This window comes from Ochotona princeps, chromosome 11 (genome assembly GCF_030435755.1).
Source record: "Ochotona princeps isolate mOchPri1 chromosome 11, mOchPri1.hap1, whole genome shotgun sequence".
NCBI lineage: Eukaryota > Metazoa > Chordata > Mammalia > Lagomorpha > Ochotonidae > Ochotona > Ochotona princeps.
Genome location: NC_080842.1, coordinates 43,134,475 through 43,160,385, shown reverse-complemented (window position 1 = coordinate 43,160,385; position 25,911 = coordinate 43,134,475). Strand labels below are relative to the sequence as shown.

Sequence of the window (25,911 nt, the reverse complement as noted above, 5' to 3'; positions counted from 1 at the left end):
TTGATCTTAGTCCAAAGGCCGAGAAGCGATTGTGCATGTGGTTTTAAATGAAGCACTGGGAATGTATAGTACAAAAAATGAAGGCTTCTGTCCTGTTTTACCAGTTCTCTCTTCTACCCCTTACTTGTCCTCCATTCTTGATTTTCCAAAGGTAACTCTTACTTTTCCCCTTAAATTTAAGTGTACATTTATATGTGTGTATCTTTTTGTCACTTAGTGTGTCTTTGAGATCTCTTCACAGTAGCACATTTATAAAGCATGGCTTTTCTTTTGCAATGGCTGTGTGATTTCCTGACCCATACTAGGATGTACAAGTATGTTTGTCCAGCCTCCGATTCATAGACATTTGTATGTTTCATTTTTAGCTACTACCAGTAATGCTGAAATTAAAATTTCAGGGCTAGTTTTTTTTTTCTTTTTTTAAGATTTATTTTTATTGAAAAGGCAGACACACAGAGAGAAGGAGAGACAGAGATCTTCCATATACTGGTTCACTCCCCAAGGGTCCTCAGCAGCTAGAGCTGAGCCAATCCAAAGCCAGAAGCCAGGAGTTTCTTCCAGGTCTCCCATGTGGGTTCAGGATCCCAAGGCTTTGGCCTTCCCCCATTGCCTTCCTTGGCCACAAGCAGTATGGGAAATGTATGGGAAAGGTATGGGAAATGTAGCAGCTGGTACAGGAACCAGCACCCACATGGGACCCCGGTGCATACAAAGTGAGGATCCAGCCACTAGGCCATCGCAATCGCACTGGGACCTCAGGGTTAGTTTTAACAGTTAAGGAAAAATATGACATCTCTCTCTTATTCTGAAACAATATTCATGGCTTTTATGATTAAGACAAAAGGGGAAAGTATGTTTGACCTGATGCTTTCTATTTTGCCCTTGGGGAAAGCAGAAGTGCCAGCTATTTGGAGTATGATTGGTACTTCAGAAAGTGCCCAGGGTTGGTTAGTGTTCATAATGTCTTCAAGGAGGCCATTTAGCATTTTCCTACCTGGTTGGAGCCTTTCTTGTGATTCCCATCCATAGAAGGATATATATTTAAAATTGAGCAACAGATTTGTGCTGTTTGGAAATCTGAGAAAGTCGAATTGCTGTCATGTTTTGTTGACTGTGTTGGCGCAGCCGTGGGCTGAGCAGGATGTAGAAGACCAGGCCTGCATCAGAAGGAGCCCGGATCTCCCTGCTCTGTCTTGTCTAACACTCTTCCTTGGTGCCTAGTCTACTTCCCATCAAAAGTGAAAATGGAGAAAGTGAAAGAAGAGGATAGAAGAAAATTAGTAGCTGATCTTAGAAAAATAGCTCATAATAGAGGGCGTGAAATAAAATAAAAAGCCCAACAAAGGACACAGATCTGAGGAAGGAAGATGAAGATGCAAGTATTATTTATGGAGAAAGGTGAGGAAATTGCTTTGTCTTAAATAGGTTGAGAACTTGTGCATTTAAAAACAGTTTCACTCAAACAAGCAAGTAGTTCATTGTTCTGTTCAAGATAGTGAAATATCAGGTGCTGGTAGGGTGTCTTAAAAAGCAGTCTATTTAGCAACCTAAATTGCTGTGTCTTTGTGACATTGTTCACTGAAATGTGAGTAAAACAGGTTTATAACAAGTCCTAAAGTGGCAGGATGGTCCTTGTAAAATGTCACTAAGTGAAGCAAGGTTTTGAGACAACAAGCCCACAAAAGTGAAAAATTAGACAGGGATTTTTGTGTTGGGAACTTGGCATTTGCATAAAGTTTGGATAAGTCAGAAAAAATTCTGTGGTTGTGTAGACCTGCTTGAGGATGTTTGGAAATTGGGCTCACAGTTTGATGTGTTTATGAAAATTAATCCTGACAGGGACTCTTTTCTTAAAGCCCATCAAGCAAAAAGGTTAAAAAAAAAAAAAGGTGGTGAGACACCATTTATAAAGAATAGCATCCTTATTTCTTACCAAAACAAGCTGCATAAAACAGCAAGCTGCATAGACATTAAAGAATCTTTAGTCTCAGCCAGGCAAACTCAAGATGTCCTTTAAATTTGGAGTTTCTGGGGCAAACACCTGGATAGACTTGTTAAAAGATGCTGGCTGTGTTTCTAGCTGCTTAACATGGGATGAAGGACTTCATTCAATTACTCTTGTTTGAAAATATGGTCAGTTAAAAATATTTATTTAATTTTTTCTTATTTGCTTAATAAAACTTTTCTCTAGTTTGTAGTAGTCTAGGTGTTGCAAATTCTGAGTGTGAAGTTTATATTTAATACAAGTGAATATAAATTTGTAGAACATATTCACTTAGATTCAAATATTTTTATTATAAAAAAAGACTTTGCAGACCATATTAAGAAGCAAACACTCCTCAAATATTTGTGTTTAAAAAGAGTCTTAAATTATTTTTTTTAACTGATGAATAAGGAAATTTGAAATGTTGGTGTATTATACATTTATTAGGGTGTTTTATGTCTGGAAATATACTGATTTTTTTTTTTAGCAGAATTTGATTTACGTATGTTTTAGGGACACATTTAGTCAACAAATATTGAGAGTGTGCTGTAGGACTCAGTCATGTCTATATCTTATTACAGTAATGAGATACTTTGTCAGCTGCTGGGTATGCAGTGAACCAATCAGGACCCTGTAGGTCAAGATGTGCTTTTTTGTACATACAGTTGAAAACCAAGTTGCTACCCCTGCCACTTAGGGTCCTGGCAAATTGCCTTAGTTGTGTGCTCTGTGTGTATTTTGTTGATTTTTAGTTCATGTAGGCAAATTATTAATTATTTTCCGTAGCATAAAAAATACACTTTTTATGTAATCTGAAACTTTACACGGTTACTCTGGGTTCTTGAAGAGTCAAGCTGTGTGGTCCTTGGGAACATCCCTTCCCTGGGTTGAGTTTGCCTCATTCTTCCTGTGAGGCTGCTGTGAGATTGAGTCAGAATGCCAGTAGAGGACAGGGGTCAGTGGGAGATGAGCAGACATGTGAACAATGGTTCCATAAACCGCCACTGGCTGAAGCTGATGATTACAGTAGAACTGAATAAAAGTTTTGCCTGTTAGCTAAGAGATGGCATTTTAAAAATTATTGTAAGTTTATTTGAAAGGTTAACAGAGAGAGAGAAACAGAGATCTTCTGTCTGCTAGTTCACTCCCCAAATGGTCTGCAACAGCTGTGCTTCACTAAAGCCAGGAGCCTAGAGGTTTCCTATGTGGGTTATAAGAACCCTAGTATTTGAGCCACCACCTGTTCCTCCTCAGGTGTGCATTAAGAAGGAAGCTAGATTGGAAGCCAAAGAGCCAGGACTTAAACCAGCCACAGTGTATCAGTGTTGTTTGTGAAGAGGACACTGGTTTATAAAGGTGATGAACGGAGTGTGCAACTGATGAGTACCCTCTCTGGTTCGTTCTCCTAGTTTCCATGTTGTCGTGGGGAGAAATTGGGATTTGCTGTGTCTGAAGAACCCTCTACTCTTGCCCTCTACTCTTGCAGGATAGGATCAAGTTGGACCTCTAGAAAAGGTGGCTGAGGGTTCTGTTTAGACCTGTTTAGGTTTTGGTTCTGTGTGGAGGGAACAGTGGGGAACCTGGCCCATGCATTGTTAGGAGGCATGGGCAGGAGCCTCATCCTAGGCTGCAGGGCCAGTTTCTCACACACATTTCCCATTGCAGTGTTCCTAAAGCATGTCACAGTGGTAGAAGCCACAACCTGAACTGGGATTCAGGATCTAGTTCTGACTGGTAGCTGCTGCCAACTCCCTCCAGGCTTTCAGAACACATGTTCACCTTCACCATGTCCACTGCCTCACCTGGCATCTGTCTCTGGCCTGTTGCAGCCTGGTCTCCCCTGCTAGTGTCTGCTGGCTGTTCGCTGAGAAACCCAGGGTGTGCCTTCTCCCATCACCTGAGTTGACCTCTGTGCTGCAGTGAACACTCCCTCCTTGACACATGTTTTATCCTGCCAGGGCACTGATGCCCTGAGTTCTCTCCCAGCTCAGATTCATACCTTCTTTTCCCAGTTGCTTGAAAACCACACTCCCCAGGGCTCTGTTCTGAGTTATCTGCTTCCCAGTCTCTGATTGTGTAGCCTTACAGAGATGGCAGCAAATGGTGGCTGAGAGCTTGGGTTCACACCTCCGCTTTGGGGGCTGTTTTCTAGCTGCTGCTTAATCTCTCTGAGCTTCAGTTTCCTCATATATAAAAATGGAGGTGCTAATAATACCTGCATGCGAATGTACTGGGTTGATTTTGTGGGCGCTAAGGCCAGCCATGAGTACTGCAAGCCTGCCTGCCTCAGTGGAGCCACTTGAACCCATTTCTTTACATCACCAACTCCAAGCATAAAACCTGGCACCTGAGCTCTTTACTGAAGGGATGTTTCCCTTTCATAAAATCCGAGGACGGACAAGTCACAGCTCTCATTCTTTTTTTAAGGTTTATTAAGGAGTCTTTATTAACCAAGTTTGGTGATAATCGAGCCCACTAGAAATAGCAAATCACAAGTCCATGTGGCAATCCAATCATCTTAACCCCAAGAGGAACAAATGATCATTACCCTGAAGTCCATCCATTAAGCTGAAGACCTATGTCCCAGCTTCCCCAACAGTGTAAGTTATCCTAAGAGACATGCAATGACTAACCTGGACACACTTCCAAAGCTGTAGACATTCATCTTTCCCTGGCTTCTCTGCTCACATTCCACTACTTATAGGCCTCACCTCTCCTCGAACTCCCGATAGTACACAAATTAGAAATACAAAGCATCTTAGCATTGCTATCTTCATTGTCCCACTCAAGCAGTGAACAGAGGATGAGTAATATAGACACAGGGGCCATGCTCAGGGGATACCTGTCCTCAGAGGTACTGGGGAGGCCAAGAGTTGGAGTACCAGAGCAACGGAAGCATGTGACCAAGAGCACAGCTCTCATTCTTCAAGTGATAAGTGTAAGCCCCAGAAAGGGTTTGTGATTGGCTGACTCACGTAGTTGTGTGAAAGGCTAGACTGATTGCAGCTTATTCCAGCCCCAGCACCCTTATGCTGTCTCTTGTACCCCGGCTTGCTGTGCACCCAGTGCATTCACCTAGAACTTCATGGAAAGGGACATTGGGGTCCAGTTCACCACTTCCGACTTCCAAGACCTTGGAAAATCACCTGAATGTCTATTTTTCTGTTAAAGATAAGTAATTATCTTTGCCTCGCCTATCATCCCATGTCATTGTATGAACAGAATGACATGTGTTAGTAGCACTTTGGTCAAGAATGTAATATTTTAATTATCTTATGGTTTACAATGCTTTGTCTGAACTGAAACTGCCTGGGTTTCGATTGCAGATTTGTCACTTCCCTAGCCTGCCTCTGCCTCTGCTTTCTTGCCTGTGTGAAGCCATAGTGGTTCTTTCTTCAGAGACTTATTCTGAGTTTAAATGAGCTATTACCTGCAAGTTAAGAGCAGGGCCTGTGTTCCAGCAAGGCCTTGAGAAGTGTTCCCTGTCATTATCGTCTGTGGCTTTTATATTTTAGTATTTAGTGCCACATGGAAGTCATGCTTCTTTATTGAAAACCGTGGCTGAAAGTAGCAGAATTGTCTTTATATGGCAGAAACACACACACAATTATTGTGGAAGTTTTGTTTAAGGTCATGTCAGATTTCTGTTCTAAAACCCAAATCCTGTATTACATCATATATCCCTTAAAACCTAGGACATACCATGATTGATGTGATTTTATGTATTTTAGAGTTGATATCTGGTTGAGCTGGTTTTGCCTCATCAAGTGCATAAATGAGATGGCAGCAGAATTTTTGTTGAAGGAACATGGGCAGTAAAAGTGGAAAGCTTAGATGATATATCAGGGGTTTCAGAGAGTAAATTAAATTGTAGTTAGTTTTATTTCCGGTATGATTTGGGGCAGTGGAAAAAGTGAACTTTTGTTATTGTCAGGTTTACTTCTTCACTAAAATGTATTTTAGAAAGGAACTACAAGCTATTTTCTTCCTTCATAGCATTTGCAGATAACATCTAAACCTTTCCAAGCCATGTCAGTTTTTAATTTAGCAGTAATGGACTTTGGAAGTGTTATGATGCAACATACCTTAATTTGTGTGTTTTGGATTTGTGTTGTAGGATATCTGCGGTCTTGCAGTTCTTCGGACTGCTTTAATAAAGTGATGCCACCAAGGAAAAAGAGAAGACCTGCTCCTGGAGATGATTTATCTGCCAAGAAAAGCAGACATGATAGGTATGGGGCTGGGAGAGTGCTTTACAGCTGATGACGCGGAAGAGGGGGAGCATGTCCCAGTGTGGCTCTTCCGGATGTGCGCTTGCTGCTTGGGATATTGTTTTGGTTCTGTCACAAAGTCTTTAATATCAGAATTTATAAAATGTAGAAACAAATTTCTTCAGACATTAGAATTTTGCCTTAATCCATTGGCCCACAAGAAGTGATCCAGAGTTTATTTCTTTGCATTTAAAACCTGGCAGGCTGTGCTTGTTGAGGAATCTGCCTCTGCTCTTTCAGGGGGTCTCATTCACTAAATGCAGTGACAGAGCTGGGAACAGCTTCCTGTAGTGATTATTCAACACTTGATTGGAATAACAGTCAAGCTGAGGTCAATTCTCATGTAGGTGAGAACTGTTAGGAACTTTAGAAAATAAAGCTGCTTAAACCATTTCTGTTTCAGCTAAGTGAACTCCTAATTTTGGTAACCCCAAAGTTTTGTAGACTTGTTTACTTTGGATATCCTTACTGTTTTGCTTCAGTTTAAAAAGAGGTTGAGAGACATGGATAAAGCGCCCCATTAGCCAATTCAGTCCCTAAATGCTGGTGATGGCAGGTGGTGGACTGGGCCAAAACTGGGGGCTGGGAACTCAGTAAAGTTCTTGTATGTTGGTGTTGGGAGACCACGTATTTAAGCCTTGGCTTTTTTTCATCTTTCCCCATTTTTGCTCTATGATTGACTTCATTTAGGGGTGTGATTTCTACATCTCTGTGACAGAGGAATTTAGATGAAATTCTTTGTTTCTTTTTGGCTGTCATATTTTGCATGTTGTAACTTAAGTGGAGGGATAAAAAAGTCTGAAAATGCGAAAATAGCATCACTGTTCATATCTTAAATGAGTAGAAAATAGGATCCAGAAGGAGATTGTGATTTAGAAGGTCTTTAGGCCAAAGGACTCAAAAATAATTTACAAAACCCAGTTACTTGATACTCTTTGAGAGATAATCACATAAGCATGTCTTGATTATATGATACTTTTTAAAACTGTTTACATCCTATAAAATTTATCTATAGTCAGTGATTTTTATGTCAGAACTGAGTTATGCAAGCCATCACTGCAGACCAATTCTAGAATATTTCCATCATCTTGGTCAAATCCCTGATGCCTTTTCACACTTGCTTCCTGTAATCTCTTGCAGCCCTAGGCAACCACTAATCTACTCTTATGTCCTTTACAGATTTGCCCTTTGTGATTTTTTTTTGTTGTTGTTATGAATAGTCTTTTTGGTCTTGTTCATTCCTTTTATTTGCCGACTGGTATTCCAGTGTATGATTTTGGTGTTTTTTCATGTAGAGTATTTTTAAGCAATTCATGTGTTACAGTGTCATATATTGGTCTCCACACCATAGACAATTTTACAGACTTTGAGCTAAGATAGAAATAACAGGAGCCCAGGGAAGGAACATGTTTGTGTTGAACCCTTTGGCCAGAATCCACCATTGTTTCCAGGTAATATAATTGTCTTTTGTAAGAGAGACACTCCTGGTGGTTTCTGGGTTCAGTAAATTAACACCTGTAACCTTGTTCCTTTTTGGTGTTGAAATCCAGAATCAGGAGTTAAGTGTTTAATGCTACAGTCAAGATGCTGTTTGGGATGCCTATATCCCGTATTCAGGGGCCTGGGTTTAAGTCCCGGCCCAGCCCTGGATCCCAGCTCCCAGCAAATGCAGACCCTGGGGGGCGGCAGGTCACGGTTTAACTGGTGTTGACCCTGTTGCCCGTGTGAGAGACCTAGACTGCATTCCCAGCTCCCAACTTGGGCTTGACCCAGCTCCGGCTGTTGTGAGCATTTGGGGAGTGAACCTGCAAGTGAGAGGTCTCTGCCTCTTAGATAAATACATAAAAATTTGTGTCTCTCAAGTAAAAATTAAGGCTATGAAGGTATCTTCCATGGAGGGTTAAAGAAAAAAACCCTAGAATCTTTAATCACAGACATAAATAGATAATTTGGTGAATGTCTGCACTATGAATAAATGTTTGAAAAATGAGCTATATGATATTTCTGTTAGATATATAAATAAAAGCCGTGTTCATCTATCTTTATGTACATTACTAGGTAGTTTACATATAAATAAGGGATATAAATTGTATACACTCACAATTTTTATAACCAACTCACTGTTTCCAGGCTTTCTTTTCCCCTCCATGTAGAAATTACCTTGGTGCTCAGTACCTGATTGTCTATAAGTAGGGGGTTCTGGCAGAGGTTGGTGGGATTGGAGGAGACTACTGTTCTTCCCAACTCAGTGTGTAGCGTTTGCTGGGCGTGTGTACTGCACTGGAGTTTCAAGGCAACAGCAAGAGCCAGGGTTCTCTATACTTCTCTTTTCTGAGGTTTTGAAAGTGAGATTAAGAAACTAGCCCAAGAACTTTCTGACATCAGTTTTATGCCAGAGTTTATTTTCTTCCTGAAAGCTTGACCATGAGTTGATGTTTCTTTTTATTTGCCTCATGATTTCATGGCTTATCTTTTTTGTTTTTATTTTTAAAGATTTATTTATTTATTCATTTATTTATTTGAAAGTTAGGGGAGTTACAGAGAGTGACACAGAGACAGAGGTCTTCCATATGCTGGTTCACTCCCCCAGATGGCCTCGAATAGCCCTTGTAGCCAAGGCCGGGCCAAGGCGAAGCCAGGAGGGAGTCGGGAGCTTCTTCTGGGTCTCCTGTATGGAAGACAGCAGCGTCTTCTGCTGCTCTTTCCAGGCCATTAGCAGGAAACTGGATCAGAAGTGGGGCAGCCAGGACCAAACTGGATCCTATATGGGAGTCCAGCCTCACAATACCAGATCCTCATAGGGTGTCTCAAAACTGATACATTTTTCTTAGATGACTTGTAATACCAGGAGGTCAGGAGAACTTGATGGAGATTTATGAGTGAGTAATCTTGAGGGTCATCAGTTAAATTCAGTGTCCTTTATATTTCTTGCCTCCACAGTTGAGGCACATATCAAATATCAATTATTTGTTATTCTGTGAAGAACAGTAAGTGGTAACCATTCTTTACTAATGTATTATTATTTCTAAGCATTGTAGTTATAAAGGTTGAAGCTTGCTAAGGGGAAAGAAAATGTTAAAAATGAGCTTTAAATGCCAATTGAATAAATTGATGGTTCCAGTGAAAGAATAAAAATTTGCTACTTAAAGAATTTAATATCTTTAAGTGACTTAAACTACTTTTCAATTCCTAGCATGTATAGAAAATATGACTCAACTAGAATAAAGACTGAAGAAGAAGTATTTTCGAGTAAAAGGTGCTTAGAGTGGTTCTATGAATATGCAGGTAGGTAATCGTTGACTTTGTCTATGATCCTTAATAGAGTGTCATCAGAGAGGTGATTAAGGAGTTAAAGGTGTACTTTTCAAATGTGGTGTACGTTCATGCGTGTGTGTGTGTGTGTGTCCTTGCTTGGGGGAGAGGGAACGGGAGGGAGGGAGGGGAGATACATAGCTGAAACAAATCACTAAATGTCCTATTTATAGTCAGCAGCTAAGCCAAAGAATTTAGAACACTAGAAGAGAACTGAACAGATGAAATGTACTTGGGAGAAATACTTTGGATTGCTAGGAAACCTGTTTAGAATACCGGTAATGGGTAATTATTTGGTTTAAGTACCAAAGTTAAAATAAGCTTTGCTGCTTTGAACCGTCATGTACTGCCGTGAAATTTCTTTATACTAAGTGTCTCTGTTTTGAAAGATTGTTTGGCAGAGAATGTTTGTTTTGTCATTTCAAATGTCTTAAATTCAGTCTCATTTTTATAATTTGCCAATTAGATAATATAATAACCACAATCTAGAACTTATTTGTTTTTGTGACTGTGTGTGGTGTAGCCAAAAAGAAAAAAAAAAAAAAAGCATCAGAAATGTTTGCTCTTGAAGGCGTTCTTACCCTCCTTGTTTTGCTCATCTTAATTCGGGCCCTTTGAAAACCTGTCACCTTGACTCTCCAACAGCCTTTGATCCAATTTTTCTATTATCAGTTTGCGCTTCAGACCAGGTTTCCAAAGCAAAGAAGTAAACTACACAGATAGTGCATATCATTCTCTAAGAATTCCTTCATCCTTTACTTCAACATCCCTGCTACCTTCAGGATGAGTGACAGCTAACTTGCTCTCTGCTTGTCAGGCCCATATTTTTTCACTTTCCATCTGCCAAGTCTGTAAGCCCCATGTTTAGTTTAATAATCTTTTTTGTTCTCCTACGGGACATTTTGATTCCCATTTATTGTGAATCAGCATGAGGATTTCCTGCTGTGGTCTGAGAAGTCACTTTTCATCCCCTTCCCTTCTGCCCATGCCCTGCTCCCAGACACAGTTGCCCCTTTGGCCACAGAAATTGGCCTTGGATCTGGCAGGTAATCCATGCCATACCGGTCACAGAGTTTCTGGGAATTTCGAGATTGAAGCTGGGAGAAGAGTGCCATTCTGCTCTGGAGGTGCGCTTGGAAGGATATAGTCCTGAATCTTTACTATTGCTTTGGATTTTTGTAAACCACTCCAATTTATTTCTAGCGAATTATCTTTCATTACTTTATTTGGTTCTCAAGGCAAGGACAGTAGTATGGACACACAGCATTAGACTGTGTTTTTCTGGTTACTTTATTAGAACATGAATCTGTTGCAGGTATTTTGTCATCCAAGTGAAGGTGGTTGACATTGCCAAAGAGTGTTGAGTATTGAATGTTGAAGTGTTTTCTCATATTTCTACTACTTATGGAGATAATTCGTTTTCCTGTAGTGATTCACATTAAGTGATATGAAGTTATGTTGTACAAAAGAAATTTTAAAAGAAAAACCCATTAGTTCAGGTGCTTTTGGTATATTCTTTTGTCTTCTTTTATAAGCAAGCATAAAACTTCTGTTTCTTTAAAAATAAATAGATAAATAAAAGAGCAAAGCCAAAGAAGGCCTTCTTGTTTTCCTTTCTCTGGCTTCCAAAAGGTGGTATTTTTGGAGTAAAGAGTAAAGAGTAAGTCACATTATTTGGGTTCCCAGCGATTCCTGCTGGGTGATTCCTAGCAGTTCGTCCCTGTGGAAAATATGTATGCATGTGGTTTTCCCTGGTCTCACCCTTCCCACCTTCCAATTTGGTTGCTTTTCTTGTGTCTTATTCATGAGAAAATGGCTTGGACTCAGGAGTAATTGAAGGTATGGTTGGTATCTGCCTTTTGTTAAGTACCAGCAACCTCATGAACTGAAACTGTAGGTCACAAATCTCCAGGGAAGTGATTTTAGAGAAGAACCAGGGAGGTACTGTGGGATGAATCCGTGGGAGCAGGCGGAGAAGCTGCAGGTGCTCTGGGTCCCAGCAAGTGGGGCCTGAGCACCAGGACTGTGCTCATTTTCTCCAGGAGAGAGCCCACTGATTTGCACAGCAGATAAACTGACTATCAGCCTGTTCATCTGGAGTGGGTTGGCGGAACTGTTAGGTACCTGTGTGCAGCTGTTTGGTGTGGATGGCCCTTTGTAGGGTTGTCAGCTCTACTTTTCACCCTGCCTGCCCTCTGCTTGCCGTAACTCCTGTGGCCCACCTTCTCCCAGCTTCTATTCTGGCTTTTTAACTCTTGACATCCATTGTACATCCAGCTCACAGCTTGTTATTTTCTTTTCTAAGATTTTAAAATTTTTACTGGAAAATCAGACTTACAGAGAAAAAGATGTTCCATCAGTTGGTTCACCGCCCAAGTGGCCACAACGGCCAGTGCTGAGCTGATCCAAAGCCAGGAGCTGGGAGCTTCTTCCAGGTCTCCCTCATGGAAGGAGGGTCCCAAGACTTTGGGCCATCCTCTACCACGTTCTCAGGCCACAAACACAGAGTTGAAAGGGAAATGGAGCAGCTGGGATGTGAACTGGAGCTGATAAGGGATCCTGGTGTGTACAAGGTTAGGACTTTAGCCACTAGGCTACTGTGCTGGGCTCAGCTTCTCATCTTTTTGGAAAAACAGTTCAATATCAGATTTCCACCCCCCTACCCCCCAGCTAGAAGCTCTTCCTCCTGTTCTCTGTGGCTATAGGTTTATACTCTTGTATTTCAGTGGTCTGTGACTTTAGAGCCAGCTAGGATTTGAAGGTAGTGTGTACTGTTTAGACGACTCCGTCTAAAACTGGAACCCCAATTCTTTTCACTTGAATTAATAAAGCTAGTTTTATGTAAATCACTTATCAGAAAACTTCTGTTTCTTAAATATATCTAATACTATTTAATAATTAAATCAGATGACAATTTGTAGAAAATGTATATCAAATGGGAACTATGCATGGTCTTCAAAAGATTTTTCACCAAAAAATATTTAAAATTCCATTTTCATGAACTGTTTGAAGTTCCCATGTACACAATAGGTGCCAACATTGACTTTTCAAAATTATACCAAAGCGCATATTTATGAGTCATGATGATTCTCGAAGTGCTGACTGTGGTCTCTGTTTTATGTTAAATTTTGTGGAAGACTTGTTATTTGGTTTAGCAGAATGACACTGGAGACCAGAATTAGGTGCTAATAGTCACAAACGATACAGGAAGTGCGGAAGTGGTCTGACCGTGAAGGAGGAGCTGTTCAGAGTTACACAGGAGATGCTTGAAGCCACCTTGGCCTCAGCAGTACGTGTGGTAGACTTAGAAAAATTTGAACATGAGGAATTTGGTCATATCAAGAGAAGATATATAATTAGTTCACGATGCCTGGTTCAGATAGCAGGGTAAGTGCGAGGACCAACTCCCCCCCCCCCCAGATTTTTATTGGTATGTCTAAATGTATCATCCATATCCGGTCAGCCAGGGCATTCCATAGCTTATTATTTTTGACAGAATTTTGTTTTAACCACCTCTCTGTCTTGCTTCTAAACCAGTTTTATATTAGCCAGGGAAAACTTATATCTTGCTTGTCAAAGATTAATTGTCTTATCCTACTCATGCATGAATTGATAAATTTTGGATAAAACATAAGCAAGATTCCAGTGCACAGTGTGATGACCATGAGATTTATATGAGGGGAAAAAAAGTATTTCAATGTGTATTTGACCTTACATAGCAAAAAGGTCTGAAAGGAAGAATGCTGAGCTGATAAAGGGAGGAAGGGGCTAACTTTACAACAACAACTACTTATTTTACTATCTTTATATTCTATTTGGGCATTTTAACCACATGAATGTATTAAGGTATAGTGTGCATGATAAATATGTGAGTGCACTCTCAGACGCAAAGCTGGCAATGTATCAAATGGCAGACTGCTAAGTGTATTCCCACTGAAGTCAGGAATGGGTTACATGCCCTCCCTCTTCTCACTGCTCTTTGCTATTGTTTTAGATGCTACTAACTAGCAGCACTGTTTGACAAGAGAAAGAATTAGGGGGCATACAGAATGGAGAAGAGGAGGCAAAAATCTTTATTCATTGACAGTGACATTAAATAATTTAATGTCTAGAAGGCTGGAGAATTTCCTGGAGAAATGTAGACATATTAGATATAAATAGACAAATGGATGGATTGGTAGGTAGGTAGATAGATGCCATGTGCATGGCTTAGAGACAAACGCACATACACATATAATCCTTCCATGTAGAATGTTCTAGATGACTGATTCTTGTCTCTGAGAAGGGAAAATTTGTTTTTTAAAAAAGATTTTTATTTCCACCTCCGAAAGCAATTTTGTATCATGTTTGTGAGTTAATGTACGAAATCCCTAAGTTAAATGAACTGTTATTAATTCTTCCCCAGTAATTGAGAAAATTAAGAAAACATAGGAAAAAAGATAAGAGTTGCAGGGAAAGGAAATACGTGTGAGCATATGAAACAAAACATTTTATATCAGAATAGCAAATCTGTGATTAAAAGGAAAATGATGACATGGAAGGAGGGATTTGCTTGGGTCAGGATATGAGTTAGTGCTTGGGTTTGAACTTTGGTTGGGGGAGGAATGGGTTCGAAGCAGAGAAGTGACAGGACTTCATAATAAGCTCTGTTGGTAGGACTCATTAAAGGGATTGACCTTTGTTGAGGACAGTCACTACTGTTTTTGCATTGCAGCTATCATACTGTGTTGAGATTATTCCTGTGCTTTCTCTACCTTCATGGAGGGCAAGGGCCATGTTTTATTCTTGTATCTAAAGCAGATAACGCAGTGCATAGCTCCCAGAAGTGTCTAGTAAATGGCATCTGAACCAGTGATGGATTCTGCCAGACTTGGTGACTTCCTGGATCTGGAGGCCATGGGAGGATTTAGAGTGGTTGCTATATTCCAGTACTTATTCATTCGTTCAATAAACTTTTTTTTTTTAAGATTTATTTATTTTTATTACAAAGTCAGATATACAGAGAGAGGAGGAGAGACAGAGAGGAAGATCTTTTGTCCGAAGATTCACTCCCCAAGTGACTGCAACGGGCCAATGTGCGCCGATCCGATGCTGGGAACCTGGAACCTCTTCCGGGTCTCCCACGCGGGTGCAGGGTCCCACTGCATTGGGCCGTCCTCGACTGCCTTCCCAGGCCACAAGCAGGGAGCTGGATGGGAAGTGGAGCTGCCAGGATTAGAACCGGCGCCCATATGGGATCCCGGGGCGTTCAAGGCGAGGACTTTTAGCCGCTAGGCCATGCCGCCAGGCCCTCAATAAACTTTTATTGGTGGTATGCTGAGGTTGTAAGAAGAATAAAATAACTCTTATGCTTGAGGTATTCAAAGTGAAAGACAAGTGGGATGGGACTTTGAGTATAACAGTGGAATAAGAATGTGAGAAAACCATTCCCAGTGTTGCTTGGAGCTGGTCCTCAGGACAGCCTGTGTGGTCTCAGCGATTGATACTGGATAAATTCACTGGGGACCGCTGGGACAGAGCAGGGGAGAAGAGGGCGGAAAGGGAGATGGACTGAACCACCAAGAGTAGGATGATGTTAGGTACATGTCAGGACACAGGGCAGAACTGAACTGCAAGTAAGCATATGTGCCTAAGACTTGATTTTTTTATTTAGCAGTATTTGTTGATTGATTGCTAAGCTTACTTCTAAAGAAATTGGCAAATTTGTAAGTGGAAGGATATGAGACTGAAGGGGAAGGGAGACACTAGATCATAGGTACATTTGCTTTGCCAAAGACTTGAAATTTATCTTTAGGCATAGGGAGCCCTTGAGGGAATTCCAGCCAACGTGGGATTGTGTTTGCGAGAGACCTGCTACAGGCCGTGTGCAGATGGGTGCTCATGGGGCTGTGGGAGCAGGCTGTCGCTTGAGGAGATTCCAGGGAGACTGCTCTGAGAGAATAAACCCTGAAACAGGGTGGTGCAGAAGTGCAGTTAGGTAATGTTTAGAAGGTGAATTGGCAGTCCACACGATGATTGATTGTGTAGAGTGTGGGAAAAGGGAGGAGTAATACAAGAAGACTCCCAGGTTTCTATTTCTGTTGGCGCTACAAGCTGAGACAGAATGCAGGAGGATAAGCAGTCTTGGCCTGGGGAGATGACTAGCTCAGTTTTGTACAGTGGTGCTTGAAAATGGGACATGCAGGAAGTGTGTGGCAGAGATGAATTTAATGTAATTATGGCAGTTAAATGGAGGTGGACTGCCCGATGGTGACATGGCAGACCATCCAGGAGTAAGGGGAAGGGGATGGCTGTCAGAGACATGGCAGTACGTGAATCCCGTGGGCAGGGTATATAGAGTGGACTAGAAGAAATTTAAGGGTGGACCTCTGTACATTTAATGAGTTAGAAGAAACAAAGGAACCAAAAAAGGAGAAGAAGGAAAACTCAGTGAAAAGGGTGCTTCTGGAAGCCAATTTTGTGAAGAAAGAATTTCAAGATCCCAGTACTTCAGAGAAAGCAAATAAAGGTTGACGGTGTCTATTAGGTTGGACAATTAGAGGATTACGGTCATCTTGGCAAGAACACTTTCAATGAGAGAATAAAGCAGGAGAAGCCAAATTATGGTAGTTGCAAAATAATTGGTGGGCACAGTGGAGGTGGAACATGTGGGCAGTTCTTTCAGGAAGTAGCAGGTCAAGAGTGGAGACAGGATGAGCAGGTACCAGGGAAGTGATTCTGTTAGTTTTCAACTGGTTGTGTAGAAAATATTGTGTGGTTCTTTACTATCTCACCAAAAATTATGGTGTGCAAGAAAATTATTCTGAAAATTAAAGTAGAACCTTAAGTTCATTAAAGAGCAGGAATTAAACTTAGGTTGTCTCTTTAGAGACAGTGATACGTACCTTATTCCAAAGATTGAAGAATATGATGATAATTTAAAGGATGTTATAGGGAGCAATTTTACTTCAGAAAAGTAATTTGAAAAATTCTGGAATTTTAAAATATCTTAATTTATACTTGATTTCCTTGTTCTAAAAAGAGGATCTTGAAATCTTACTTAATGACAGGATTATACTACTACAGCAGTAATTATGTACATGGTCAAGCTCAATTTATATAAGCTTGTATTTGATTGCAGGTACTGATGATGTTGTAGGTCCTGAAGGCATGGAGAAGTTTTGTGAAGACATTGGTGTTGAGCCAGAGAATGTAAGTCCGAGTCAAGTGAATCATCGTGTTTCTCACTTAACTCTTGTTTTAAGATTTATTTATTTTTATTGGAAAGTCAGGTATAGGAAGAAGGGACACAGAGGAAGATCTTCAGTCTGGTGATTCACTCCCCAAGTGACTGCAATGGCCGGAACTAAGCCAATCCGAAGTCAGGAGCCTTCTTCCGGGTCCCCCACACGGGTGCGGGGTCCCAAGGCTTTGGGCCGTCCTCGACTGCTTTCCCAGGCCACAAGCAGGGAGCTGGATGGGAAGTGGGGCTGCCAGAATTAAAATCGGGTTCCGTATGGGATCCCCAGTGCTTGCAAGGCGAGGACTTTTACCACCAGGCCACTGCGCCGGGCCCCTCACTTAAATCTTTTGTTGCTTAACCAAAAGCAGTCTTAAAGAAGTAATGGTATGCTAGGTTTTACAGATATAATTTAAGAAATAAGTTCCAATTCTTGTTTGATTCATAAATAAATCTTTTTCATGTAAGTGCTATGGTGTAATTATAATTATCCCCCCCATCCCATTGAATTTCTTATCTTTAAAAGGTACAGAAACTAATTAGACTTAACTAGATGTTTAAAAAGTGGTGTGGGCCAGTGTCCTAACAGTGACTGGTCAGCTAGAGGACTCAGTCACTGTCTCCATCAGTAGTTGACATAGCCTGATCTATGATGAGTGCAAGACCTTGAATAATTATTTGGGGCTTAGATTAGGTTGTAATTATGACTTCTTCACAGATCTTTCACTTCTCATTGAGTGTAGCCCAAAAAGTGTTTGCTTTTTAGGTGTATTAATCCTAAGTCTGAGTATTTCCTTTAAGAATTTCAAACTATCTTATATGTTGAATTGGTTTTGCTTAATTCTTAGCCCTGTGTTGTTACTGAATATGCAGTTTTTCCTATTCCCTCATCATCTCTTACACTAAAGTAAGAATTATGCAGTTTTGCTTATGCATGTGTCCTGGCTCAGTAATTCGGGTTTAGTATTGTGTTGGCCTCCAATTTAACAAATGTTCCCTGGATCCTAAATAAATTTACTAATTGGAAGATATCACCCCTGCATTCAGACTGTGAAGCATCTGGTGCCCATGCTTGTAAGTCATGCTTTTAGAGAAAGCTGGGAATTAAGGCTTCACACTATTAAGCTTTTTACTTTGGTCATTTCTGGGTCTCATTCATCTACCACCCTGTCTCACCCCCAACAATACTTCAAGCCTTTGGGATGGCTTTCTGTCACTGCATTTTGTTGTTGTTTTTTGATTGTTTGTTTCTTAATTTAAGTGTATTCCAGTTCAGATATCTTGGTAAATTATTTCAGTTGGTGTAAAAGGTGGGGGACAGCTGGGTCAATAGTGTTTCACTTGACCCAGTCCGGAGGCCTCAGGAAAGACTGTTCTGCTGGGAGCCAGGCCTAGCTTGGCAGAGTATTTTCTGAAGATCATAATCAGGAGGGCATGAGAGGAGATGTCCCCTTGTGGATGGTTGTCAGCTGTGAGCTCCAGCACCCAAATCTGGTCCTGGGATGAGCTGAACTGAGCCAGGGGTTGATTCTCTGGCAGAAACCACTCTGGTGGTGCCAGTGGCAATTCTCTCTGAAAAAGAATGAGAGGCCTTGCTTTTTAACGTTATCATCCCAAGGAGATGCCTGTTATTTTCACCCTGCTGTGATGGCTTTGAGTCCTTTAGCAAGAGAAATCGTTTTGAGGTGGTGAAGTATATTCGAGACCGAAAGGCCAAATTCAGAGTGTTCTTCCAAGTATTCAGTGCTGCTCTTCTGTTCTCAGATGCCATCAGTGGCTGGGATGTTTTATATCATCACTAAGAAAGGAAAAGTGTTGCTAAGTGAACTCTGCCATGCTCTTGGTTGTGTGGCTGCAGTCCTGTGTTAGAGGTTCTAGCATTTGAAAAACAAGCTGTGAAATGCAGCATTGCTGAACTGGCACTTGCAAAGTATTTAAAACCTTCACCTCATCTGATATTTATAGCTTATGAAATCTGAGCAGGCTTGTAAAATTCAATACTACTTTGATTTACCCAGATAAGGGCAAAATCCTGCATTTCAGTAGTTACTTTCCTTATTAGTTAACTTAAGACAGGGTTTTATGCATAAATTGTTTCCTATTGTGACTGGCTGACTGCAGCCTTAGCTGAGGAGCTGTTTCATGCGTACTTGTGTGTGCTCCTGCGCCCCTACTGTGGTTCTTACTGCCTTTCTCTGTAGTGTTCATGCAGATTGTTAAATCTTTCTGATAGAAGGCTTAAGGGAGGAACAGTTTGGGAACATGTGTAATTTGCATTAGAAAATGTGGGTTAGTTCACCTAGGCAAATGGATACATAGGAGTCAGTTCCAAGAAACCTGAGGGGAGGAGTTTATATGTGGCTAATTTGAAGTGTTGGCAGTTACTTCTTTTTTGGGGAAATGCTTATAGCCTGTTGCTCTCTAAATGATAATCTATTAAACTTTTAAAAACTGCTTTAACAATCACCACTTAATAATCTTTTTAAATCTGGTAAATCTATTGAGTTGAAAAAATGATATATACAAATTTGTTTGATGAAGGGGATCTAGAAATTTTTATTTATTTATTTTAAAATATTTATTTACTTGAAAAAGAGTTACAGAGAGAGAAAAGGAGCATGAGAGAGATCTTCCATCTGCTGATTCATTCCTTAAATGGCCACAATGGCCAGTGCTGGGCAGGGCCAAAGCTAACAGCTTCATCTGGGTCTCCATGTGCATGACAGGAGCCCAAACACCCTGGTTATCTTCTGCTTTTCCCAGGCCATGAGCAGAGAACCAGATCAGAACTGAAATAGCCTGAAAATGAATTGGTATCATTTTAATGTGAATTTAGCTGTCCATAGATAGCCAAACCCAAAATGGCAAGGTGGTCTTAGGAAGTTTCTATCCTTCTCATTGGTTGTTTTAGGACTAATACATTCTTTTTCAGTTATCCCTCAGCTTTTTTGGATCTCTGAGGTAACCAGGGAGGAGGCTTCAACCTGTCCCTTGCAGGACTTCAGGTGGCTTGAAGCTGGAGCACCGTCACACCTTGTGTATTTCCGATGACTTGATGACTCGCTGCAGGCAGTTCTCTGTGATGTTCTGTCCCTGAATTAGTTCTGTGAAAACAGTGATAGAGCAGTGGCATGAACCACTCCTGATAACTGTCATAGCTCCTGATAACTGTGGGGAGAGTGAAGCTGAGGACCTGACCCCCCTGAGGAGTAGTTGGGCCACACTGTGTCCTCAGCTCCTTGCAGGCAAGATGCTGTTTAAGTGCACTGTTGGGGGAGGGGGTAATTTCACAGTGATTTCCCTCAGGAAATAATCATCCCCTCAGGGATTCACAAACAGTGATCTGTATGTGCTGTAACTCCACTGTATATTTCCCATCACCCAGCGTGTTGTTTGTTAACATTCTGCTCTGTACTTTGCTGTTTCGCCTAATAAATCTTGAAGATTATTCCAGATCTGCCCACTTCATTTGTCTTAATGGTGTTGTAGTATTCCTGTGTGTGGAGTGTGTTCAGCAAAAAGGTGTTTAAGCAGACTAATGAGCATGGAGTGATCTTTTTTGTATCTGCATATTGTATTTTAGTGAGTAGTTGAATATACGTACATAAGCATATCTAAGATAACTTTCTGGGAGTGGAATTGCAGTCAGTACCTGCTTTTGATCTTAAGATACTGCACATGTGCCCTCTGGAGAGGCTAACTGTTTTATACCTTCTTCATCGTGTGTTGTCAGGATGTCCATTTCTCCAAGCCCTCATTAGCAGATTCCATCAAACATTTTAGGCATTTGCCAAACTAAAACCCATTTTGAAGTTGCTCTGTGTTTCTGTGACTCAACAGTTGTGAACAGAATCATTGGCGCAGTGTTAATACATTTCATTGCTGAGATTTTTTTTCTTTCTCTTTTTTTACATAGGTGGTTATGCTTGTCCTAGCTTGGAAATTGGATGCACAGAACATGGGTTATTTTACTCTACAGGAATGGTTGAAAGGAATGACTTCTCTACAGTAAGTCCTGAGGCTGTAGCAGTGGGATCCTTACCCTCCCTGTGCGGATGCCCCCTTCCTGGGACCTCATGATGCTTTTGACCAAATGGAAGGAAGACGGGTGGTCTGGACAGACTTCCCCTATGTAAAGAACAAGACCCCCTTTGAGGACATAATATTATGGGTGAATTCTAATAATTTAGGTATAATAGATACTGTGTGTCATGTATGTGTGTCTACATGATAAGCCTTCAAAACTGATGTGCATTTCACGCTTAGGATCCACTCAGTTTGTATTAGTTGTATTTCAAGTGCTCAGCGGTGAATTGCGCCTCGCGCTTATCATATTGCTCAGTGCAAATCTATAGCCTAAAACCCATGTGTTCTGTGTTACAGCTAGTGAGAAAAATTTGAGTAAAGTATAACTTAAATGTAAGCACTTGATATCTTTTCTTTTATATATATGTATATTCTGATTTTAGCTTTGGACCAACTTAGAACAACATGACAACAACGATGATGATGATGATGATGATAAAGTCTTTGATACCTCATTCAGAATAAGAAAAAATCAAGTTTTGTGTGTTTACCTTGTGCTTGTGCATATGTGTGTATATGTGTGTACATGTGTGGGGAACTGAACATGGCAAGTGATAGTACAGTGAATTCTTTGCATTGAGGCTTTAATCTGAAGTGCTTGGGACAGACTTAACGTTTTTCTTTTGATTTGAACTATGAGTAATCCAGCTTATTTTTTGCTGATTAGTTGGGGTTGAAATGTTTCATTTAAATGAAATTTGTCAGCTTGCATGATGTTTATCCATTTGTCGTGGTTAATAATGCTTTGTTTGCATTGGACCTTAGTGGTTTGTTCATGTTTGGGTCTCCTGGCTATCTGGCAGCAGGATGGTGGAGGCGTTATTCTGGACATTGGAGAAGCGAGGGAGCTGAGGCCTAGAGGGAATGGTTCACACACGACAGTGATGGAGGTGGGAAAAAAATTTGTGACTGAGTCCTCACGAAAATGAGTTTGAGGAAAAACAAAAAACAAAAAACCAAGCCATCCTTTTATAACTTCACTTCCTGATCAGCATGCTCTAGAATTTAGGGTTAAGTCATTTGCCATGTAGGAAAACATATCCTTAACAATCTTCAGCCTACTGGCTCATTATTTTCCCCATTGCTTTTCTTTTGGAAGGCGCAAGCAAGCTCCCATGGGCTTCCTTAAGAAGTCTTCTAATCCACATGTGAAGGCTTCTTCCTCATGACCTGAATCACCTCTGAATGTTGCCACCTTCAGGATTGGGGTTTCAACATAAGAGTTTTGGGAAAGCACAGTCGTTCAGACGAAAGCAGTATATGTGGTTAAAATTCTGAGTTACAAGTTGCTACATGCATTTTGGAACCGTTTGGGGGGCTTGGTTCCCTCACTGCCTGGGTGGCTCGGGCTAGTCTCTCCAAGCCAGGACAGTTGTGTGTTAATGACGTGTGGCTTACAGCTAGCCAGCCACATATTGGTCTTCTTGATGCTGTCTGGAGGAATTGGATGCCTGGCCTCTCCGGGACTTGCCAGTTGGAAACCAAGCACTGATGTGTGCGAAGGCTGGATACAGACAGTGCTGCTGCGACTCTGCAAGTCATTCGCCATCAGAAGACACAGCTCTGGCTTGGACTGCTGTTTTATTTATTACCTTGTTCTAATGTATGGGTTTAGGATTACTTCTGATATGTTTAATAGTGGGAGTGTTTAAACCTGGCCAAGTGAGTTAGAATTTTGTCTAATTTTGTAGCTTCTGGGAGTCTTAAGCACAGTACACAGAAAATGCATGGGTTGAAGATAGAGCAGCTTTTAAAAAAATCTGTTGCTTAACGTTTCTAAGCCTGTGTCGTCACAGCCCTGTCCCTCTCCCAGAGGGCCTGGTTGAATGGCCACTAGAGGGCAACCTGTGGCTCCACTCTTAGCAGTGGCTCTAATCTATATCACATGCATCCTTCATGCATATGTGAAGTGAGAATTTTTTGTTTTGTGGGTTTAAAACATTCAGTGCACTATTTCCTGTCTGTCAGATGACATCTCTGCGTATCTTTCAACCACAGGGACATCTTTGTGCCAGGGTGGCTGGGCTCAGTCCCGGGTGTGCTATAGAACTTCACATTTCACTTTACAGCTCTGTCCCCAGATTCACAGTTACTTTATTGTGCTGTAGCTGTGCTGTAGTTATCACAGTGAGAGATGCCTTGCTCCTGAATCCGTTAAAACCACTGCTGTTTTTCCTCTCATTGGGTAGGACTAACCTGAAATCTGGTCTGTTTCCTGTGGCTTTGGTCCATGACCTTACTTTCCAGTGAAGAGCAGGGACCTGAACCTTGCATGTTTTTGGGATAGCTGATTTCTCTTACATCAAATGATAGTTAGATAGATAGATAAATAGATAGATAGATTGATTGATTGATTTCCCACTTATATCAAACAATAAATAGAGAAGAATCCCCTCAGCATAGCTCACAGCTGTCCCTTAAGGGCTGACTTCTCTCTCATGTTTCTCAAGCCATCCTCTTCACAGGGGTTTGCTTTAGTTCTCTAAATTTATCTGTGCCCTTTTTGAACTGGGTCTTTGCACTTGCTTTTCCTACCCACCTTGCCAAGAACTTCTGCTTCCTAGTTAGCAGATTAAATATTTAATGTTTGTCTTTTAGATCGATCATGGGGTCTTATATGTATTAGCTACAAAGAGTTTTTATCAATGTTTTTGCTAAAAATAGATCAGGTACTCTTATAAGCTGTATTTTAGTTACATAGTATACAGAACATTTCTATGGATGATAATTGCTAGATGAATTAGCACTACTTAGTAGTAGGTGAAGCATCATAGAGAAACACAAGGGAGCATCCAACATTGGAAAGGTTTACTATTGCTGGTAAAACCAGTGACTGTTAATCTCAGTCCTCAATCTTACGGGCTAGAGACTGCAAACAGAAAATTAACTTATAAAACAATGTATTAGTCTACATCCCTATGAAAAGTAAATACTGTTGCTTAGTGGTAAAAATAGGTTGCCACCACCAGGGGTCCCCTGAGAAATGGCTGATTGCAAGTCTGGAGCAAGCAAAGAACAAGGTGAGCTGGAACATATTGTGCCAGAAAGCGAGGAAGTGCTCTGAGACTGGTGGGGACGTGTCAGAAAGACTCAAGCAGCTTTAAAGGTCCCTTGCCAAAATTGGGGCAGAACAGATTATAACACATTAAATTAAAAGCCAAAGATCTCCAGTCCAGAAAATAGGAAAGGTAGTATGTATAAGAATTATAGTGACTACAGATAGAATAATAATAGTATTAGAAAAATTTAATGTCCTGCCTCTTCAGATATAGTCACTGATTCAACAGATGCTTAACTTACTATATTATGAATTGGGGAGTATGTCTCCCTTGTGGGATTTTTGAAAATCATTCCAACATGGCTACATAAATTATACTCAGAAAGGCATGTGAAATTGAAGACTTCTTGTACTCACAGATGCTGGCAAGGGTGCACCACACAGGGGCCAAATGGAAACAGCTCCCAGGGAGGGACTCCTCCAAGCAGGTGAGGAGCTGAGAGTGCAGTGAGGACCTGTGGGCAGATGTTTTACTGGAGGCTAACAGGAGTACACCAGCTCAAGATCCAAGAGTATGGAGTTGAGTATCTCTTGGTCATAATCATGGGAGGGCTGAAAGCAGCCGTGCCAGCCTACTGTACCTGGTCCTCTAGGCAGCATGGTCACCACTTGTTGGTTGGCATGTCAAGGCATCAATAAATGAGGGAGTTTGTAAAAATGTGGTATGCGTATTGAATGAGAGGTGGGGAGTAGGGTATTCAGAGTCTGAAGGTATCATCGCACAGATTACTTACTGTCTCAGAAGGAAGGAAAGTAGCTGGCAGTGGTGAATCTGGTGGACACTGCCTTAACCATGTGAGTTAACTTAATAGAGCAGGTTGGTATGCTGGGCCTGCCACTGGGTGCCATGGAGGGACACAGCATCACATGTAGTTTTCCTGTCAGAAGTGTTTAAGTACAACCATGGGGAAATTATCTGACAGTTGCCTTTCTACAAGCAGTCTAGAAAATGACATTGTCAAGACAGGTAGAAAAAGTAGAGCTCTCTTCTAGACCCTAAGGAGGACCAACAACTAAAAGCAGTGCATGATCTTTGGTTGGATCTGAGGTTGAAAATAGCAGCTGTGAAGGAGAGTTGAACAGTTGAGGACTGCGCCTGTGGGGTGTGTATTAGGTGTTGTCTTCAGTGTGGGAATGTTAACAGTGATACAGTATGAAGAGTGCTGGTGATACTGATGTGGTTGGGAGTAAAGTGACATTGTGGTTGCAGCCTTCAGGTGATGTAAAAAGGCACGACTGTGAGCATGAGTGCACACTTGTGAGAAAATACTGCAGGAGCGAGGGGATGAGCATGCAGATGCTTATTACTCTGTATGTTTGAAATTGTTTTAAAATATAGAAAAAGAGGGTCTCATGGAGATGTTCCTTCTTCAGGCTGTTCTCCTTTCCTTGGTGATGTGTTCTGCAGCACCATGATGGAAGAGAATTTCAAAACCTCAGGTTTTAATTTGCCTTTATTTTATCTTTTTAGATGTGACACAACAGAAAAACTCAGAAACACTTTGGATTACTTAAGGTCGTTACTAAATGATTCTACAAACTTTAAACTTATCTACAGATACGCGTTTGACTTTGCACGGGTGAGTTCTCTGGAGCCTCTCCAGGAGCTTTCCTCCCTCCCCTCCCCCAGCCCTTGCCGTTTGAGGTTTGTTTGGACATGCCGCACTGTGCGCAACTTCAATACATTTCTCCCAGAATACTAGTTAGTACTTCATTCTACATTTATGCTTTTCAAACTAACCCTGATATGAGGCAAAAAATTTTACTTGTTAGTGAAAAGCTGTAATGGCAGAGCTTAACTTGCTCTCGTGTCTGGCTTGGAATTAACCGAAACATGGGCATAGAATGGACACTGCTGGAAATACCTCGCTGATTAGAAAAAAACTCCTTGTTACAAACAGCAAATCTTCACCCTTCACTCATCAAGCTTACCTAGAACAAGCTAATCACACCTAGTCGGGTACTGTTAGTATAGTGAAAA

General features: G+C 41.1%; 1 protein-coding gene across 6 annotated transcripts in view; it reads left to right on the top strand.

The window, feature by feature from the left end:
* Window positions 1–25,911, top strand: part of DCUN1D4 (defective in cullin neddylation 1 domain containing 4) — a 77,854-nt gene that overhangs the window by 36,130 nt on the left and 15,813 nt on the right. For 5 of the 6 annotated variants that reach the window (XM_004579108.3, XM_058670108.1, XM_012931367.2 and 2 more), the window contains 5 exons: window positions 6,102–6,216; window positions 9,449–9,540; window positions 16,688–16,758; window positions 20,703–20,794; window positions 25,402–25,510. In XM_004579108.3, coding sequence (XP_004579165.2) covers window positions 6,102–6,216; window positions 9,449–9,540; window positions 16,688–16,758; window positions 20,703–20,794; window positions 25,402–25,510 — 479 coding nt within the window. Of the gene's footprint in view, window positions 1–6,101; window positions 6,217–9,448; window positions 9,541–16,687; window positions 16,759–20,702; window positions 20,795–25,401; window positions 25,511–25,911 lie in introns of those variants that run through there. The other variant, XM_058670109.1, reaches the window with a different exon arrangement.